Source organism: Ochotona curzoniae, unplaced genomic scaffold (assembly GCF_017591425.1).
Source record: "Ochotona curzoniae isolate NIBS_2020 unplaced genomic scaffold, NIBS_Ocur_1.0 contig_4148, whole genome shotgun sequence".
NCBI lineage: Eukaryota > Metazoa > Chordata > Mammalia > Lagomorpha > Ochotonidae > Ochotona > Ochotona curzoniae.
Window position 1 is genome coordinate 7,026,768 of NW_024466146.1, and position 21,879 is coordinate 7,048,646.

Consider the following 21,879-nt stretch of genomic DNA (forward strand, 5'->3'; position numbering starts at 1 on the left):
AGATGTCTAGATTTATATTCTTTACCACTAGGAAGTGTTCAAATGGCATCACTTTCTTTTAAGTAACATAGTAGATTTTTTTAAAGTAAGCTTATTTATCAAGTGCTAGCAATTCCCTTTCCAAAACTACAGATGTTCACTGTAAGATAGCTAAATCTTAATCATCAAACAAAATCTTAGTGGCAAAGAGGTCTCAAGTGGTAAAGTCAACAACTTCTTTCTTGTTCATGGGTGATAGGATGAAAATACTCCTGTAAGCAACCATAGGCTGGCTCTAACTATGCTCATCAAAATTGTGAAGTCTTTGGGATGTGCCTATGGTTGCGGAGAAGGACACCGAGGGCTCTCTGGAGATCGTCTGAGACACCAGGTATTCCGAGAGAATGTAAGAGAATTAAAGTAGATTCCATTTCCTCTCCCCCTTCCCTCTCAACAACTGAAAAATTAGTCCTTTGACAATGAGGGTCCATGTTCCCTGAAAATTTTTGTTTCCTAGGGGATACTTAATGTTTGGGGTGGAAGAATTCCTCCCCCCAACGCACACACACACAAAATATCTGCAGGCATTTAAAATCCAGGCTTAAAACAATTTATTTGGAGAAATAGTTTCACCTTTGTTTATTGGCTTCAATTTATGAAAGGATTTAAAATGAGAAGGTGTGAATTGCACTTTGAAAAAGCTTGCACAGTTGAATACATTTAGCATGATGGCCTGTGACCAATGACTTTTTAATCATCTGCCTGGATACTGTAGAAGTATATTTTATATTGGAGAAAGAGGTCAATGTTCAGAACTTGTTTTTTTTCCCCACTCAGGGATGGAAAAATGGCCCTTATTGGGACAAAACAGGACTATAAAAATACCCAGTCATTTTGTGCCTGCTTTGTTTGAGAATGAATCTTGACTTCTAGATACTCGGGATTGTGTCCCTTTGAACTGTGTGAGCTTGAAACTCTGCGCTTGAGCTTGCCAAACATTAATTTTGTAATGGAACATGGTCATGTTCTGACTCTGTTTCAATTACCCCTACTGATTTTTCTTCAACTTAAGCAATAACCCATATTTCCAGCAAGTCCAAACTAAGATGGTTGGTTCCTAATTTATGTTTGAATTGAAATGAGAACATCTGCCATTATAAATAAGACTCTTGAAAAGTGAGTCCAGCAAACCCTTTGGCATTTCTTTGTGGAGTTTGAAGATCATGTCAAATTCTAATGTCAACCATTGTTTGCTTGGTATTAGATTTTGACATGAAATACACAGTATCAGCATGCTACACTCATTGCTTGATGCATCACCGATAATATCCATCTCTCCATCCATCGGTCTCCTTTCTCTCTTTTATATTCTGTCATAGTAGTTTATTATATGAATATGAAAGATAAAGTCACAGTCATTAGCTTTTAATTCTGCAACTTAAGCATTTGATCTGAATTTTGAGGCCAAAAGTAAATAAAATAATGATGATAAAGAAATGGAAATGAAAAGCTGACATTGCCTCCAATTTTGCATATGCAAAAGTCATTTTTTCGGTCTTTGGTTTTTAGTTCTATCTCACATCACTCCTCTTTCATAAAACTGATTGCATGAACTGAAGTAGAAAATTACAATAAAAAGTGTCATGCTTTGGTTGGAGGTGTGAACTTGCAGTAACAACCGGATGCTATTTCTCTGGGTTCACAGAAAGCAGGGTCAATGGGCAGAAACCATGCTGAAGGTGTTGTGTCTCCTTGTCTACCACACTTTCTTCCTCAGGTGTGCTAAACGCCTTCTGTGAGGCCAGTCAGCCAATTTTCTCTCTACTCTCTCAGCTTGGCTTACGAGGCCATTCTTCTTGAATTATCTTATAGCACTGTTGAGCAATCATTGCCAAGATTTTACTCATAGCCTCTCCTACAGGTGCAGTAAACACATTATCCAAGAAATCTAAATTTTAGAAAAATTTTTCTGAGAGTTGTTTCATTTCAAAAGGCACATTTATCTAGGTTTCCAAACCACTGTGTTTTCAGAGATTATTTCATCTTTAAAATGTTAACAGTTTTTCTCATTTTTACCAGGTCGTATCTTCTATTCTTTTTTTTAAGGCAGAACATTCCTATGTTGATATCCATCCAAGTCCCTAACAATTGCATCATCGAGTCCCTTAGATGTTCTCATAGTCTTCTCTTTATCTGGCGGCCCTAAACTGTAAAAACTGAAATTCACTCTTTAGTAGTTTTGTCTCTCAAATAAATTTATGTTCCACAAAGTTTAATAGATTTTTATTAATTTTTAAATGTTTAATTTCTTCGGGAGGAAGCGAACCAAAGATAAACATCATTTCCATCTATGTATTCACTCCCAAATGTGTAATCTGGGCCAAAGAGCCAGGAACTCAAGCCGAGCCTCCCGTATATAAGCCAGGGACTAAAATACTTGAGCCATTACCTGCTGTCACACAAGTTAGGCATTAAAAGAAGCTGGAATTAGGAGTAAAGCCAGACTTTTATTTGAAACTATGCCTTCTTGGCATATTTTTACAGAAAATAGAATAATTAGTACTTCAGAATTTTCCAACCCGGGATTTCAAAATGCTTTCAAAATTATACAATGAATACCTTCCTAAATTTCCACAGAAGCATAAATAACTAGTGATTGGTGGACCCAGCAGAGTAGCCTAGCGGCAAAAGTCCTCACCTTGCACACCTGGGATCCCATAATGGTTCTAGACCGGCAGCGCCATTTCCCATCCAGCTCCCTGCTTGTAGCCTGGGAGAGTTGTTGAGGACAGCCAAAAGCCATGGGGTCTGCACCCATGTGGGAGAGCTGGAAGAAGCTCCTGGTTCCTGGCTTCGGATCAGCTCAGCTCCAGCTGTTGCAGTTGCTTGGGGATTCAATCACTGGAGGGAAGACCTTCCGTTCTGTTTCTCCTCCTTTCTATATATCTGACTTTCCAATAAAAATTAAGTAAATCTGAAAAAATAAAATAATAATAATGACTGATTGGCAATTTCATTTTATAGCAAACAGCATTTGTTTTGTAAGAAATAGTTCTATTTGTAAGAAACAGTTGCTCAAGATCTGATAACTAGAAAAATCCCTAGTAAAAATAGTACCCAGTTTCAAATCTTGCACGACACAGGGAAAAAGGATTGAAAACGAATTCAGTCTTTCTGACTTTGTAATATACAGAGGTATTATAGCAAGGTCATCCAAAAAATCAATTGCTAATTCCAGACGTCACCCTTTTCTAATCTTTTCTTCTTAAAGTTTCCAAGAATTTTTCCCTAGACATTGATTTGTCAAAATGCTGGGGAAATTTAAGTTCTCTTGTGAACCACCAATTAAATCCCTGTTCTTAAGGACTGCCTTTTGTAATCTGATTCTCTTGTCTGCTGGCTTGCTGGAAGTTCTTCTTTCAGTTAGGTGACCTTATAAAGCTACTTTCAGGATGCTTAGCTCTTGCCCCTCAACCCAGATACTCTATTTTTCCCCCATCCCATCCTGTTTCTTATAGATCTTCAAAAAGCTTGCGGACATGTGCATTACCAAATAGACTACCTGTAGACTTCAAAAATGCTTTGCTCCAAAATGAACTCATATTTGCATTCCAATTTCTACGAAGTTTAAAAATTTCTCTTGAATATCCTTTATACTGAAGTCATCTTCAAACTGTCAACCAGTCTTTCTTACCAATCACCTGGAAATCTTTTAGTAAGTCATTGTTATTTAGATGTGTTTCCTCCAAGTTATCATCATCTGAACCATTTATGAGACTACTGTATCAGAAGATAAAGAAGTACATATTAGAAAGCGAGACTGAGTTCTAGTCTTGGCTCTGTTGTGCAACTTTTGTTACTAATTTGAACAAAATCCTTGACTTCTTAGAGCTTCAGTTTGCTTAAGTTCCATTTAGAAAAACTTGTTAAATCACAGAGGTGGCGTAGAAGCAAAACATTATGATACATGTAAATGCAAGAAACATAATTTAAACAGCAAAGCACCAGGCAAATAGACTTCTTCTCTTAATGGCAGGAAAGGGCTGGAAAATCTGGTGTTCCTAGGTGGTATCAGAGCATTCTTTCTGTTGCCTTCGGCATCCAGTGATTTTGCCCTCATTGGTTCTTGTGGTAACATTTATTCCTATTTACCTTGCAATGTGGAAAAATTTTGGATCATAAGAAATGCGAATTTTAGTAGCAGAACATAACCAACTACTGGCTCACTTGTTTTTCATATACAGGAGGCCAGCTTCTATTTAAATATCTTATTTTCACATTGAAAGGCATGCACAAGCCAGATTCGTTTAATTTTATGTCTCTTGTATGTTTCTCTCATGGTCACAAAAGAAAACAATGAACATTCACTAGTGTCCCCCACTGTCTCCAGTCATGTTTCATTTGCAAGATTCCTGAGCATGTGATTGGCATGCTTCTCATTACCAAAGCATGTGAGATTTCTAAAACATGGATTGCCAATTTCATGCATGCTTTGTGTCTTTTCATGAAGATTTCAAAGTGTTGATCTTGATGAAAACACTAAACCCCTGGAATCAGCATTAGACCTTGACTCTAAGGAGCAGTTCTTGTGAATTCCCGCACACTACTCAGTCTATCTCTGCCCACTTCTGACTTTAACAAGAGGGCTGGCTGATTCCGTTGGGACAAACCAGTGGGATGGATGGAGGTCTTTGTCTCAGACAAATGGCATTCCTAGCGTAAGCTGGTACTTGTGACTGTTTCACCTTTGTTCCTTCGTTGCAGGCCCAGAACTGCCTCACTAAGCTATACAAGCTAGATAAGATGCAGTTCCGACAAACCATGAGAGACTATGTGAACAAGGACTCTCTCAATAATGTAGTGGACTTCTTGCATGCTTTGCTAGGATTTTGTATGGAACCGGTCACTGACAGTAAGTAAAGCTGCACCCAAGTTCTAGGAGAAATCGCCGTGAGGTGAAACAGGTAGTGTTTCAGGAAGCACCAAGGTTATTGGGACAGAATTTGGAGAAAATGCATGTGTGTGCGTGTGTGTGTGTGTGTGTGTGTGTGTGTGTGTGTGTGTGTGTGCGCACGCGCACGTGTGATGGGCTTACACATGTTTGTAACAGCATGAACATAAAATTTTTCACATCATCTTTGATAATCATTTTGGAGGCTTTCTGAGAAAAACTTACCTCAATGTATAGGAATTGGGAAGGCTTGTTGGCACTCTCAGCCCCTCAGTTTTTACACTATCACTCCTGGGACTTTCTCTCTTATGAGCTCTGTTGTATTGACATTTAAGTCAGTAATCAAGATACAAGACAGAAACAGGTCAACAAATAGGAGGTGAGAACTGTCTGTGCCAGACACAGTGCTTAGAATTCTTTGCACAGCCTAACAGAAGCAATGAAGAAAGCACCACATGATTACAGCAAACCTACTAGTAACACAATTTAGATATATGTGCTACGTTCAATTTTTAAAACCTATGGAAGTAGATGCATAGACGGATCTATAAACTATTTTACAGTGTCATGACTTTAAGAGAGCTTGAGAATAGGAATCTAAGTCACCAAGGGAGACCAGTTTGAACCTAAGCTACATTCAGTGCTGACTACCCAAACCACTAGAGTGTAAATACAGTAATTAAATAAAGTGACACAAAAAGCTTATAATGAGTAAAGCATCCATGTAATTGGGATTTTGGAAGTGTTGATTTCTTAGCTTTTATTGCTCGTATGATACATGTAGGAGGGTAGTTAATTGAATTCTAGTGAAGTTGTAGTTAATATACATAAAAAAAAGTTTTCCTGGCTGTATTTCAGACTTTATTGTTTGGTTATCCCATTAATATATATAAACTTATATTTATAAATAATATGTATATAAATGCATATTATATGTATATTACATATATGTATATATATTTCCTGTTTAGATCCAGTAAAGTAATGCAGGTTATTATAATTATTTTAAGTCAATCATATTGTAATGTTTTCAATGATATAAGAATTATAAATGACAAGACAAAATCCTCATCAAAAACGAGCATTTTTTATGCATATACTAAAATATTTGCTTAAAATATAGTCCCCTGTTAAGAGCACAGAGAGCAAAGGGCCAGTAGTATCGTGTGTCACGTGAAAGTGCATGTTCTTGCTGGGATTTTCGACTCAGTCTGATAAGTCAGTCAGAGATACACAAGGCCTGTCCAATCAATCTTGGAGCTTCATGATCTCTTTCCCACAGTTCTCAAATGGCTGAGAAGCCATGAGTGGATCCTCTGGCAAAGCCACAGCATATTTGTGAGTCCCCTATGAAAGACGCAAAGAACTATGGAAAAATTGACATGTAATACAATGGAAATCAGAGGCCTCCGTTCATTAGCATCAGTGTCTGTGGGTCAGAAGGAGGTGGCTCTGGGTGAGGTGCAGGAAGATTCCAAGAGGAGTCTGCACTTCTCCACAGCACTCGGCTTTCATTGAGCATTATAATCTTGTGGCTGCAGCTCCATAAAAGACTTTGCTGATTAAACCACTGAAGCCACAAGTAATATGGGAAGAACCAGGCTATAAAAGGTTAGCACTTAAATTGCTACCAAGGCCCCTGCAGGGCTCCCACATGCCTCTTTCTCCCTGCCCATCTCTGTGGTTGCCCCATCTCATTCCACATTTGCCAGGCTGAGCTGTTTCCACTAGAAAGCCAGTTTTCTTCCTTATGATGAAAAGTGTTGGATCAAATTAATGCTTTCTCCAGGGAGAGGCGGTTTTTCAACCTTTTTGAAGTGGTCACCTACTGAAAAGCCACTGTGGGCCTGAAAGTCTTTCTTGAAGTCAGCAGATGATTCCTGTGGAGATCTATCAATAGAAACATTCTGCAAATGAAGTATAGACTCTGAGGAGGCATATGATCCTTTTTTTGTTCAAGTCTGCATAGAGAGGATTAAACCAAAGACAACTTGAATCCTTGGTTTGTAAATGTTGCACAATCCTTCCCAATTCCTGACTGCCAAGTACTTCCTTACTCCTTTCGATTGCACAACTTAGTAGAAATATTGTCTTTAACTTGTGCCTTTGCATTGCAGACAAGGCCGGGTTTGGAAATAATTTCACCACAGTGGACAACAAATCCACAGCCCAGAATGTGGAAGGCATTATCGTCAGTGCCATGTTCAAGTCCCTCATCACGCGCTGTGCTTCGACCACACATGAGCTGCACAGTCCTGAGAACCTGGTGAGAAACTCCCTGCCCCTTCCCAGAGGGGCTCCCAGTCTCTACCCTGTCATCATCACGAGAAGACGTACGGAAGGCATTAGTGTATGGCTTAGAGTTATAATAGCTGTTTTCTCTCATGTCACCAGTAGCTCACAAATGAGCCTAGGCAACACTTTTTTCCTACTGATTCTTCTTTTATCCTGCCTGCCAATTAACTTGTCTTTCCCTTCCAGCTAAAAGGTTATAAAGTAGTGTTGGGTGGAATGAAATAATGGCAAGACATTTTGAGTCTTTCATAAAGAACAGGATAGGGCAAAATTGGTTGGTTCCTGAAATAATAATTTCATGCCAAGGAGAGTTTGAAATTATATTTAGTTTTTGAGGTATTGCAAATATGTTGCTCAAATTAGCTTTGTTTCCTTTTACTGGGCATTGTAACCTTGTGGCTGCTCTTCCTAAAAAATATTGCTAGTGGGCCCAGCACAGTAGCCTAGCGGTTAAAGTCCTTACCTTGTACATGCCAGGATCCCATGTGGACACCTGTTCTAATCCCGGCAGCCCTGTTTCCCGTCCAGCTCCCTGCTTGTGGCCTGGGAAAGCAGTCAAGGATGGCCCCAAGACCTTGGGATGCTGCACTTGTGTGGGAGACCCAGAAGAAGCTCCTGGCTCCTGGCTTTGAATGGGTTGAGCTCCGGCTGTTGCGGGCACATGGGGAATGATCCAGCAGACGGAAGATCTTCCTATCTCTCCTCCTTTCTGTATATCTGACTTTCCAACAAAAATAAATAAATCTTTAGAAAAAAAAAAGACATTGCTAGTTAATTAAGCTACTGAAGCCAGTAATAACATGAGGAAAAGCAGGCCATAAAAGTTTAGCATTTAATTATTACCAAGAAGTTTGTGATTTGGGGGACTGAATGTAGATTGGGGATGATAAACCTGATATGAATAGTTGGATAGCATAGGTTTGGGAAAGCAAAAGTGCGTCCTGCCAGTCTGTTGAATATTATGACCTCATGCAGAGTAAGCACATATGGATCCTAGCTGTCAGTTTACCTACATCAAGGTAATTCTTTTAAGCTATTCTAACAATGAAACAATGAAAGCTATTGAAACAATGAAATTCCTTTGAAATACAAGGAATAACATCCCAAACCGAAGGAAATTTATCTTTGCTAAGTGGTCATCACAGTTGTTAGAGCTTAGGTACAGCTCAGACACCATCCATGCATTCAACTTGGGCATGTCGAGAAGTAGTTCAACAAATTCAGTATAATATGTGTGAGTGCCTATAAGTATTTGCTTACAAACTCATGTATATAAAAATATTATTTTAATTAAGTTCTTTAAATTACTTTACATTGGATATTGAATCTGCATCCCACCAGAATAGATCAAAGTCCAGTGTCAATCATCCTTGAATCTCCTCCACCTTAGTGATACAAGGATCTCCAAAAAGTAGAGAACATATAGAGCCTGGAAGGTTCTACTGATCTCAGTCATTAAACTGTATTTATTATTTCACGTGGCGTTCACTTCTGCATGTGAACCTTCTTAAACAGAAAAGAGAACAAAGGAAATGCTAGGTGCAAAACTTAATATTTCACCATCACAAGAGTTTTGCCTAAAATTGAAAATGTTCACCTATTAATATATTGGTTATATTGTCTCTGAATAATTCAGTTCTGTGGTCAAATTTATGATTAAGTGAGCTACAACACACTTATTATTTGTTAAGCCTATCCAGAAAATGCATAATCTTTGGAAAATCAGAATTTCTTAAAAGTATCTGGAGACCTTAACACATAGTTGTCACAGAACCACTGAAAATCTGAAGATAATGAACAGGGCCTGACATCTAGTCTAAGCAAAATGTCGACTACTCTTTTTTGCAGGCAGATCATCAGAAGTAACAATTAAGAGAGAACATTAAAATTTGGAAATCCGGTCATTAAAAATGTAAATTGATGTCTTTCTAATGATACAGCTAACTTTCTGAATATAAAGTGTGGTAACCATCCTTTTCATACGACGGATGACTGGCAGGGTCTTTCTAATGTCCTAGAACGTGTAGAGCAAGTATACCATCAGCTACATCGTATGATGTGTTTTCCTGTTATAATCCAAAGTTCATGTAAATTTAAGGGATTATCTCCTCCCTCCCTTCCAAGGAAAACTATTTAATCACATTGCCACCTTTCTTTCTTATCTCCCCATCCTGCCTCCAAACAGGGGCTGTACTGTGATATCCGACAGCTGGTCCAATTTATCAAAGAGGCTCATGGAAATGTCTTCAGGAGAGTGGCCCTTAGTGCTTTGCTTGACAGCGCAGAGAAGTTAGCTCCGGGAAAGAAGGTGGAAGAGAATGAACAAGAACCCAAGCCAGCAAGCAGTAAAAGGTTGGAAGCCTAAGACCCCTAAATGTTAGTGTTCATCCTACGCCATTAGAACATGTCACTGCTGAAGTGCCAGGATAAGTTCAGTGTAGACAGTATAAAACTATCTTGTGGAAGTGGTATCACTGGTGTGATCGAGCTGCAGCTTAGGAAAGGGATGAGTTGCTGTCAAATCAATGCCGTGCCTGCTTCAATCAGAGCTCCATTGTTCTCAGACTCTCATATACTTAAACTTCATCTCAGAGCTCTTAATTATATGGTGTAATATTATCTGTATTTTAGCCTTTGCTATATATAATCTACATTTTTTTCCAGAAGGGAAAAGTAATTACCGATACCATATCATCCCTATTCAGTAAGTGATAAGCTAAATGGGGCAAAAGAGAAATTGCTAAGCAGTACCCTCTCATTTTTCTTTTTAGTCAACATGCATTTGTTTTATGCCTGTTATTTGTTAAATATCACTTAGAAATATTTTTAAATCCTAAATTTAAAATTCATCTTGTAGTTAAGGAATCTATTTGCAATACTGATAATCTCATTAACAACAAGGCAAGTAGATCATGAGTCAAACAGTAGAGCAGGAATTCCATACTGCAGAGATTCATGGTAACATAGGTTTGTAAGCCTTCTAGGCTGTCTCTAACAGAGAGGGTTGCTTTATGGCACATATCAGGTATATGAAGGTGCTTCCTGTTCTGCAGTAATTGGTGGAATGTGTTGATTGTGTAGGTCTGAGGCCGGAAGCATCGTGGATAAAGGGCAGGTGCCCTCAGCGCCTGAAGAGTGCCGCAGCTTCATGTCTGGCCGCCCCTCTCAGACTCCAGAGCAGTAAGTAGCATTGACTTTGTCTCCAGTGCAGTGGAACAAACACTACACAGTGGAAGATCTGGTTTCTAAACTGCTGTTCGCTCATTTTCCATCTCCTTTGAACTAGCTTTCGTCCTTTCTCTCCCACGGTGAAGCCTCTGATCTCTCCGGAGTAAGCCAAATAACCAGGCTTGTGCACAAGCAGCTTTCCCAACTGCGTTTCCTACCTCGTCTCCTCCCCATTCTGCCTTTCATGTACATTGTCACCGACAGTAGTCGGTATATGCGGGGAAGTGGCATTATTATCCATTTTCTTGCTTAAAATCACTTAGGATTTTGTAAAATATAATCTCTAAGAAAAGCTGGTAATGTGAGAGGCGAAGTTCTTTGGTTAAATCACCCAAGTTTAAAAACCTTTGTGTTCAGCCAATCCCAGAAAGAGGAGGAATTTTCCCCAAATAACACTACCTCATCTCTCAACATTTAGCATAGTTGTTCTACTTCAATGAAATACATGTTTCAAGATGCCTCTGGATAATTATTTCCACTTAGAAGTATGTCATAAAACAATCCACTGTGGAATGTTCCCGTGACTCCCATTTGCCCAGGAACGGAGCAGACGTGTCCTCTGAGACAGTGAAGGCTGAGTGGTTGGTTACCTTGGATGAGCCTGGCCCCGCCTCCACATCTCTCTCCCTCCTCTTGCCTCATGTCTCCTCTTTCTACCTCCTGAAGTAATAGTCATACATCCTGAGTCATTCAAAAAGTGTTTTATGTGCTTATTCTTCTGAAACTCCTAGTTAATAACACAGTGATTGAACAAAGCAAACAATAGCATTCCATTAAGAAAGCGCCTAAATTGCAGCCTTCCTTAAAGATTTTCTACTCAAAACATATAATCACAGACTCTGCACTGTGCCACACATTTCCTGAGGGTAAGAAACACTTCGTCCTCTGTAATTATCTGATAAACAGTAACTAAGAAGTCAATTCTAGAAAATTTATTTAAATTCGTACTTAATAAATGTCCTACTTTAAGAATTTAAAAGTATTCAGTACTCTGACGAAAAAGAAATATGAATTACACTTTAAATATCTCCAGAAAACAATTGCCTGATATAGCATTACTGAATTTGGGGTTAGTTTAATATTCAGTCCCAAAAACTCGTAATCAAACAATTACCAACACCCCCCAGATAAATTCCATCACATTATGAAAGCATTTTCTATAACACTATCTTTCAAAACCATTGACATTCTTGTGCTCCTCAATGTGACATGGAGGTCACAGTAATGGTTCAATTGGCTAATCTACCGCTTGCAAGCACTGGCATTCCATCACGACACCCATTCATGTCCCAGCTGCTTTACTTCCCATCAAGCTCCCTGTTTTTGGTCTGGGAAAGCAGCAGAGGATGGCCCAAAGTCTTGGGGCATGAACCCATGTGGGAAACCCAGAAATGGCTCCTGGCTTCAGATTGGCTCAATTCTGGCCATTGTGGCCATCTGGGTAGTGAACCAGTAGATGGAAGATCTTTCTTTCTGAAAATCTGCCATTCTAATAAAAATAAATAAATCTTAAAAACAAAAGCCAAAATGCATAGAGAGAAAGCCATTTAAAAGCTGAAAGACCACAAAGCTCTGTTTATTCTGAGCATTTTGAACACATGTCCTTACAGACTCACACTCAAGCACATATTCACATGTGTGCTTTTCTGTTTTCCCATTTTCCTGATAAACTACTTTATCTTTGCCTTTTGACATTGCAGTATATCAGGAATACCTTCTGTAATTTATTCAACTATCTCCTTAAAGTGGAACATCTATGCTGTTTCTATATTTTCAGTGTTATATAATAATAATACCTTAGAATGCATTTGTTATGTCTACCACCATGTAGCTTGTCCTATTACTGCCTTGCAAGTATTTCCTGGTCATTGAATTTCTCTGTCAAGGTTACTGGTTCAGACTTTGGATAACATATTATCGAATTACCTTTCTGAAAGGTATCATTTAATCTTCCTCCTGGTGACACACTATTGATCATTTCCTCCTCCAACATACTTAATCTTTGGAAATTTAGTAAGTAAAATTAGGGGTGTCCTTTAAGATGAGTTTATTATTATTATCTTTTATGGTAAGATTAAACTTGGTATGTTATTGGCCATGTTTCTTTTCACTCCTGTGTAGTACTTTGGCCCCAAATCTCCTTGCAGGTCCTCCTGTTCTACTGAGTTGCAATTATTTTTCAGTTTTAAACCTCTCTTGAGTTTCCTGTTGGTTGCAAAATGATGCATTCCCAGGGTATGTGAGCATTTTTTACTCTCATGTATTCATTCATTTGAATGTTTTATTGTCCTGTCTGGGGAGGGAGAAACACTAGTGCACAAGAGAGCTATGAAAAACAGTTAATATTTACTGACAATGTTAAGTGTTTTTTCTGTTATGACTCACACTTGCAGGTGAGTACCAGCAACAATGTTTAATCTGTTTCGTTAAGCTGGAAAAAAATGATCCCCTCTGTTTGACAGCTGAGACAACTGTTTGCATGAAAAGCTCAGGGAATTAACGTGGATCGCTCTCTACCACCCCCATGCCTACAAAGCCAGGCAAAGATCATTCCACATGATTTGCATAAATTTCTTTAGCAGGAGGTTCAGAAGAATTTAGGAGAATTCTATATTTTCCCCCAGATAGTTAAATCTTTCCTTTGCTTGCTTACAGCGATGAACAAATGCAAGGGGCTAACCTGGGGCGGAAGGATTTCTGGCGCAAGATGTTCAAATCTCAGAGTGCGGCAAGTGACACCAGCAGCCAGTCTGAACAGGACACTTCAGAATGTACCACTGCGCACTCTGGGACGACTTCTGACCGCCGCGCCCGCTCACGGTCTCGCAGAATTTCCCTGCGGAAGAAGCTAAAACTCCCCATAGGTAAAAGTATGTCTGTGTTTATTTATGTATTCTCTTTTTGCTTGCCATATCCTCAAAATAAGCCATTCACACTACACAGTAGGGCAGAAAGAAGGAAAGCTTTCAGATCAGGAGGCCTGGACATCCTGCTTCATTCATTCATTTTTTTTTAACTGAAGGCGTTACTCAGATCCCTAATGTGAGCTTCCACTAGACGGAAAGACTATGCTAAGCATCATAGATTCGACAGTTTGCAAAATCATACCACCCTCTGATGTTGCTGAACTTGCAGTCATTGCAGCAGATCATCATACAACTAAGTACAGTTGCAACCTATGAATTTTGTGGAGGAAGTACACATCGTGCTATGAAGGCAAGCAACAATATGACCTGACCCAACTGGCAGGAACAAGCAGCAACCATGGAAATATTCCCTGTAATAACTCACATGAAAACAGTAGACTGCTTAGAGAATGAAAAGGAGGACAGCAAGTGATGGTGGATGTGAAAGTGTTAGAGTAGGAGGGACTTGGAAGAATAGTTGCATGCCTGTGGTAAAACAGATCATGTAGAGACTTGAAGGTCAACTTGACTCTCGAGCCTGATGCTCTTGGTATTGAAGGCAGGTTGTTGAACAGTGGAGTAATCCATGTGGGTAAACACACTGGAGAACAAAATCACTGCCTGGAAATAGTGTTGGAAAAAGCATGAATAGACAAGAGAGAACATCTGGAGGGCTATCCATTAATCCAGAAATAAATAAATGGAACCTTGAATTGGGTGGTGACCACGTAGAGAAAGAAAAGTGGATAGAATTTAAGAAACAGAGAATAAAATTGGCACAGCTTAAGTGGGAGATGTGAAAGTTGCCAAGGATAACGGAATGGGTTATGGCTTCATTCATTTAGAGAACCTGCTTCTTTGCTCTTGGTTTTTCTTGCTGATGAAATTTCATAGTTACTCTGACTGTTTGGATTCAAAGCATATGCTTTGAATCCAAATAATTTGTTTTTGTTTGTATTTTTATCAAGACATGGAACTGTCTTTGCTTACTGAGCACATGCTGGCATTTCTATTTAATCCATTTTAGAGAAAATATTATTAATTGTCTAACTTTTTAAAAATGCTAACTAGGAAACTGGTTGAAGCGATCCTCTCTCTCTGGCTTGGCCGACGGTGTTGAGGACCTCCTGGATATAAGCTCTGTGGACCGCTTGTCCTTCATCAGGCAAAGCTCCAAGGTAAACAGGACACACTCATAGAAGTGAATGTCAGCGTCGCTGTGAAAAGAATAGCAAGGATGAGAATGTTCAGCTCCTGAAGGAACCCAAAGGGGAACCACATAAACTCTGAAGCTGAACAAAATTTGGCAACATAGATGAGCCACAGAAAAATAAAGCAATTAAGTGGTAGATCGTCATAAAAAGAAAAGGAAAAAAAGTATCCCAAAACACTTGAAAAATTATAGTACAAATGCAGAACTATATATAGATATTATTTCCAAGCTGTTTTTTAACTTAGAGCATGCATGGGAAGTTATTGACATCTTCAGTTCTTTTCAAGGATCCAGTAATTCTAGACTGATTTTTTCTACACAGGCACACACACACACACACACACACACACACACACACACTCAACACTGATCTTTCTTCCACTGATTTTAGCATCGTGTGAATCTTCATTTTAAAAAGGATAGACTCTTGAAATATTTATCCTCAATAATGCATCTTCATAAAGTTTCTGTGTTTTGGTACCCATAGCATACAATTAGAAAAGGTAACGATTCTTGCTGAAATCTGTTTTCTACAAGATCCTTCCAAGTGGATGACTCATGACGTGGCCACGTGTATACCAACTCTTCAGTGGGTGGTGCAATTCACATCTCTATATTCAGTTAATTTGTGTATCTTCTTCTTTGGCACTAAAATCCATTTTTCAATTTAGTCTATTATATTTTTGCACTAAGATTTAGAAATATTGCAGACTTTGCATAAGATGCATCTAATGCTTAGAGGAATGTATTACTGTATGTTTGTACTGTATGAATTAATTTGGGTTAGTCCTTTCACAGAATTTGGAAGAATTCTATTTGACTGTATTTAGCATTGATCATGCTACCTGCTGTGTTGTTGTTTATTAAAGGATGAATATGACTTGCTGCTCATAAATTTAAGGTTTGATTTTATGAAAACTAAGCCAAAGAGCATCTTTATTATCCACAAAATGATTTTCATGGTATCTGATTATGGCACTTTCCATCTATAGCCACATTCTCCTTCCACTTATGTGTGTGCTGCTGTGTCGTTTAGCACATGAAATGAGTTACACTGGGTAAACTAACCAAAGGTGGGGGCTAAAGAATGAAGTAAGCTTCATAATACAAACGACTTATTTTTAAGATGCAAGGTGAGTCAGACCAACATTAGCTTTTGAATTTGGTTGTCTGACTGCGTTCTTTTCCTCCTTAGGTCAAATTCACTAGTGCGGTGAAGCTTTCTGAAGGCGGGCCAGGGAGTGGAATGGAAAATGGAAGGGAAGAGGAGGAGAATTTCTTCAAGCGCCTAGGTAAACACACAGACTATGAATTTTATTGAACTTTTGTGACACAGAACAAGAATTTGTCTAGACTTAAATGGTTTATTTTCTGTTTCCCTTGACCTTTTGTTTATTTATTATATGTCTTTTCCTACCATCTGTAGCTTCTCCATCTTTTATAAGATGGGTTCAACAGAGATTTATGAAAATCTTGCTATATCCCTTACTTCCTAATGGAAAATGGTTTGCAAAGAATAAGATATCTTCTATTTCGTCCTCTACTAGAGTCTGAGGGTTTTGCAGAACTTTCAATGTGCCTTTTTGTTGTTGCTGCTGTTGTTCTACCCGTCTATTTAAGAATTCCACTCGTTATATTCCTGACAAGTGGCCAACCACCCTGTCTGCACACTTCCACTGAAGGGGCATTAAAATCACTTGGCAGATTTAGCTGTAAACAATATCGTGTACTTCAACAGCAGGTGGGAAATTGAGACAGTGGAGTTGGAGATAGATGTATTCTAGAAAAAAATACAGGAAAAACATTTTTGGAAATTGTATTTGTGAATTTTGAGTGAGGATGACAAGTTTTTACCTTTTAAAAATGAGGCTGGAAAATTTTATAATGAAAGATCAGTAATTTTCATTATTTTTCTCCAATGTATAATATGAACTCTTGTAATATCATCTGAAATTACACACTGACTGCATCTTCCGTAAAAGCTGAAGTTAATAGTTGATTACTGGGAAGTGCATTGAAATACACACACACACACTCTTTTTCTCTCTAAGACTTGGTTAAAAAAAAATCTTAAAATCCTCTATTTAAGTAGATAGGCAAAATGCCACACTTTTGTATATGTGTTTTACCAGATTCACAGAAGACATGATCTGTTCAAATCAGGTGTAAGAGTGGAGAGCACAGAGGTGGTGTAGGGGAGAGCTTTTCAGGCAAACACTACAGAGAACACACTGTTATGTCTTATAAATTCTTTGAATATCTGTGATCGTGTCATTCTGCCTCATTCTTCCGTCATGGCACAACCCCCCTACAGGTTGCCACAGTTTCGATGACCATCTATCTCCCAATCAAGATGGTGGAAAAAGCAAAAATGTGGTGAATCTTGGAGCAATCCGACAAGGCATGAAACGCTTTCAGTTTCTGTTGAACTGCTGTGAGCCAGGGACCATTCCTGATGCGTCCATCCTGGCAGCTGCCTTGGACCTAGTAAGTTACTGGAAGAATTCACCCACCCTGTCCCCCATTCTGGTTAATACTATTGACAGAGGTAAGCATGGATCCCTATTCCTAACCCCAGCAGTGGAGTCATTATTTTTTTTCCCTTAGAACCAAAGGTAAAATAGAAAATAAAGTTGATGAAGTGATAAAAGAAAAACAATGCCCTAGGAAGTACAATGTAACATAATTTAAAATTTGGGAGGACTCCAGACTCAAAATATATGGGTTAATATCACTCTGATACATATTAGCTAAATATCTATAAAATGCAGGTAAGTATCATATATACGCTATATATAACATGTAGTATGAAATAATGGTATAATAATACTGCTCTTTCTAGGGCTGGTATGAGGGGCTTTTTTTTTTAAAGATTTACTTATTTATCTGAAAGCAGAATGATGGGAAGAGATCGTTTCCATCTGCTGGTTCACTTTCCAAATGGCCACAGCAGTTGAGTATGTTGCAGGATAAAGCCAGAATCCAAAAATCTCCATCCTGGTCTCCCATGTAGGTGTTAAAATAACAGACACCATTGCACAGCATTAGCAGTATCGTAAGCACCAGAATTTGAATAGGGAACAGGAGAAAGACTTCGACTCTAAGGGTGATTGGGAGAGGGCAATATTGATGAGTGAATCACTTGTCAGTGATCCGTGTGGCTTGCAGAATATTTTGTGACGCACCATATAATCACCAATTAATTGGTCCAACAAACATCTATCGATGGCTTCCTAAGTGCTAGGCATGGTGCTACGAGGTAAGAATAACACCCAAAACTCAGCTGGAGAGCTTCATCTGTGTTTCACTTTTTCCACCAAGATTGTATTAGTGATCTACTTTTCAGATTTCTTAACACACTGTAAGGTTGATAAACTAAAGATTATTGTGACTCTGAAGGAAAAAAAATAACTCAAAGCTCAAAAAAGGCCAATTAGTAATCTAAGACTGCAGAGCTAGCAAAGACTATGGCCAATGTCGAGCCTAGGCTTATCTTCAAAACCCCTGTATTTTGTAAGCTATCATGTTGATTCTAATAAAATAAAAGTGAGACTGGCATTCTATGATGTGGTTAAGATGCTTACATCCCATATCAGAACATCAAGATTCAATGTCTGGCACAGTTCCCAATTCCAGCTTCCTGCTAAGGGAAAAAGGCTCAGGCAGTTGATTCACTGTTATTTACGTGGGAGTACTTGCCCAGCCTTCAGCCACTGGTGGCATTTGAGAAGTAAGTTGGGAGATGAGGGTTCAATCTCTTTCTCTCTCCCTCTCTCTCCTCTCCATTACCTGCTTCTCAAATTTTTTAAAAAAATCATGTAAGGTCACTTATGAATTTTGGTCAAATAGTGTATGGTTAAAAAAATAAAGGTGACAGAAGCTAGGTGAGCAGTTGTTAAATACAAGTAATAAACCACTTTACAGAGATTTCTAGCATATCCCTCTTTTTCTCCATTTGAAAATCACAGATCCTTTTAGAAAAATTTAGGTGAGTGAGGCATCAAAATCCTCAGCCCACAGCCTCATGACATTAAGGAAAGCTGTTAGAACAAATCATATTATTTGAACTTGTTGAAAAACCGAGTAAAAATAAGCACATGTTGCAATACAAATTAGAAAGCGAATTTTTCTCAGTCATGTTAAGTTGGTTCTGAATTCAGCAAAGAATATTCTGATTCTATTTGTGGCATTTTTTTTAGCAACAGCATATGCTTTTCTGCAAAGAAAAATATACAGATTTAACTACAGTGCAATGGTATCTCTTGACACATTGAAAATATTCTTAAATTTGTGTGGTCTTCTGTAATAAAGAAGATTATGAATGACTTTTAATTATCAAAAGTACCTGTATCTTTTCAAATGTTTCTTTTTGCCTGAACACATTATGAATTCATAATAGGAAAATAAAATAAATTCCCAACTTGAAGTATTTACACTGCGCAGACACCCTAAGAAAACATTACTGTTAATATTTGGGGGCATGAATTTTTCTAGAGTTGAATGAAATTATACAAAAACTCTCCCAGGAAAAGTAGCATTTATTTTTTTAAAAAAAGTTATTCTATAGTATCAGCAAGTTTCAGGACTATTTCCAAATATGCCCACAAAGCAAAAAGTGTTCACCTCAATTCATCTATTCTTATTTGCAGAAGAGACTCTTTAAGCAATTAATCAGAATTGCTGTATTAACATATGTTGAAGATATAAATACAGAAGCCTTCCATAATGACTTTCTACATGGAAAGTTTTTAGCTTTTATGTAAAATGTGTGAGCAGGCAAAAAGCACAAGCTTATTAAAATACAGTACCATACTCAGGGATTTGGAAAATAATTCCAACAGAACAAATCAATATTAAATTTGGAATTATTGGTCTTTTTGGAGGGGTATGTTTTTGAGCACTTTGTTAATCAAGTGAATTAGATATTGGAACTTCAGTCCTTCTCATCAGTTGAGTCTGTGCCTGATTCCCAGCTGATACTCTGCTTAGATTTACCAAGGAGATATGCTGCAGCTGTTTCCAGCCACAGGCACCCTCTATTCCCAAGGACAGTCTGTCTTCTACCATTAAATTGGACTATAGTCCAGGGGAAATTTAAAATTTCATTTACTTTTCCACAATCGTGGTATAACTAGACATTATCAGACTTGTGGATTCTCAACCAGTTCAAAAGGTAGCTTTAGAACCTTTTCTAGCCCTACTTGACCTTCTCAGTATCATGATAGGAAATAAAATAAAGATTAATTTTGATGCATTTAAGCAAGATCTTTTGAGCTTCAAAGTAAGTAAGCATTTTCTGATCGTGACAGATGTCCACTGGTGTAATACCCTAACTGGAAGGTAACGAGCCTGTTGTTGCCAGACTGGAATCAGTAAGAGTCATGTGTGCAGGAAACTCAAGTAGTAGTCGCATTAATTGGAGTTCTTGTTAAACCTGAGTGTCCTTTATGTTAGGTGAAGGACAAAGACTGTGCGAGATTTCAGAGGTCAAGTTACAGAAAGTGAGATTTAGCAAATAAAGCTGCCTCCCACAATGCCACCATCCCAAACAGAAACCCATGTAGGTACTGGCTGCTTCAGTTCTGGTTGGGCTCCTGTCAGAAGGCCTGGGAAAGCAGAACATAGCCCAAGCTCTCGTGGGAGACTGGGAAGGAACTCCTGGTCCTGACGTTGCCCTGGCTAAGCCCCTGTCTTTAAGGCCACATGGGGAGTGAATCAGCAGATGACAAATCTCTCTCTGTCTCTCCTTCTCTGTAACTGATTTTCATATTAAGTAAGTAAACCTTTTAAAAGGGAGTACAGATAGTGTGTCAACATTAACGCATTTTCTCTTCTTTATATTTATCTACCAGTTTGTGGTTTGCTTTTGTCTTTAATCTTCATGGCATACTTTAATGGAGAGAACATTCAATCAGATATAATTTAATTCATCAAAACTGTTCTGAATGACTGTCTCTTTTTATTGGTTTTAGAGAAATCCTAATGTAATTATAGGTATTTTCCTCTGAAAGTTTTAAAGGTTGCCTTTCACTGTTAAGGCTCTAACTATGGCTTCTATGTGAATGATATAAAATAGGGATTCATTTCATTGAGTTAGTTATTTTCCTTTTTGTGTGGAGAAATAATTGTGTCGACAGACATTAATGCTAGTCTTGCATTCTTCCCCGTATGTGGTGTCATGTTAACCACATGCAAGGTGTGATGCATGACACATGGGTGATACATGTATGACACATGGGTGATACGTGTATGACACGTGTATGGTGTGATTCTGGGTTTGTTCTATCCTTGTCTATCCTGAGAGATTGAGGGTTTAGACCTATTTTGGCTTAATAGTTTGGTTCTAAAACATCATGTCGACTGTTCTTCGTGGTTGTTTGATACTTCATGTAAATTTTGTAATTAGATTCTTGAGTTCTGTGAGAAATCCTTTAATTTATTCTTGGAACTGTACTGAATTTCAATAACTTTGGGATAATTAAAATTCAAACTGAAAATCAGTTCTGAATTGGTTATTCAAAAGTCCTGCTTCTTCCTGAAGCAACTTAAATATTTTATGTTTTCATTAGTCAGTTAATCTGTGTTTTCATATTGGTTGGTATAAAATGGATCAGAATACTGTTATCAGTTTGCAATCTTTGCAGTGTCTATAGTTGTTTTTATTTCTTCAGATATTTCCATTTTCTTTCTTTAGACTTGCCACATGTGTCTTCATTAGCTCTTTTTTAATCTCTTAACTATAGAATCTTTGTTTTCTAATTCATTAACCCTTATTCTTAATTATATTATTTCTGTCTGTTTTGAACTTACTATATTGTGCTTCAGCTTTTTAAATCGATTATTCTTCCTTTTCTAAACTGACCACTTACCCAATGACTTCTTTTTAACTACTGCCTTTACTGCATGTCATAACATTTTAAAGCACTGTTTTTATAATTTGTATTAAGTACATTTTAATTTATTTAATGATATTTTTAATCCATGTAGTGTTTATATGTGTATATGTTTTAATTTATAAATGCTATTTCTAAATATTGCATAGTAGTTAGGTTTTGTTGTATAACTTGATTTTTTTTTTATTATATTGCGTTATGTGACACAGTTGTAGGCACTGGGATTCCTCCCACTCCTTCCCCCATGGTGGATTCCTCCACCTTGCTACATTGCCACAGTTCAAGTTCAGTTGGTGTTCTTTCATTACAAGCATATACCAAGCATAGAGTCCAGCATCTTATTGTCCAGATAAGTTCAATGGCTTCTTGTGGAGACCATCTCTGGTCCGAAGGCAGAGCCCGCAGAGTGTCATC

At 38.1% G+C, this 21,879-nt stretch overlaps 1 protein-coding gene across 5 annotated transcripts in view; it reads left to right on the forward strand.

Annotated features, from left to right (window-relative positions):
• The window catches only part of UNC80 (unc-80 homolog, NALCN channel complex subunit), a 176,473-nt gene that overhangs the window by 43,547 nt on the left and 111,047 nt on the right, over window positions 1-21,879 (forward strand). For 2 of the 5 annotated variants that reach the window (XM_040984422.1, XM_040984425.1), the window contains exons 14-22: window positions 239-385; window positions 4,744-4,891; window positions 7,048-7,196; window positions 9,411-9,577; window positions 10,307-10,405; window positions 13,109-13,323; window positions 14,431-14,537; window positions 15,768-15,864; window positions 16,887-17,059. In XM_040984422.1, the coding sequence (XP_040840356.1) occupies window positions 239-385; window positions 4,744-4,891; window positions 7,048-7,196; window positions 9,411-9,577; window positions 10,307-10,405; window positions 13,109-13,323; window positions 14,431-14,537; window positions 15,768-15,864; window positions 16,887-17,059 (1,302 nt within the window). The remainder of the gene's footprint in view (window positions 1-238; window positions 386-4,743; window positions 4,892-7,047; window positions 7,197-9,410; window positions 9,578-10,306; window positions 10,406-13,108; window positions 13,324-14,430; window positions 14,538-15,767; window positions 15,865-16,886; window positions 17,060-21,879) is intronic. The other 3 variants (XM_040984424.1, XM_040984423.1, XM_040984426.1) reach the window with 2 other exon arrangements.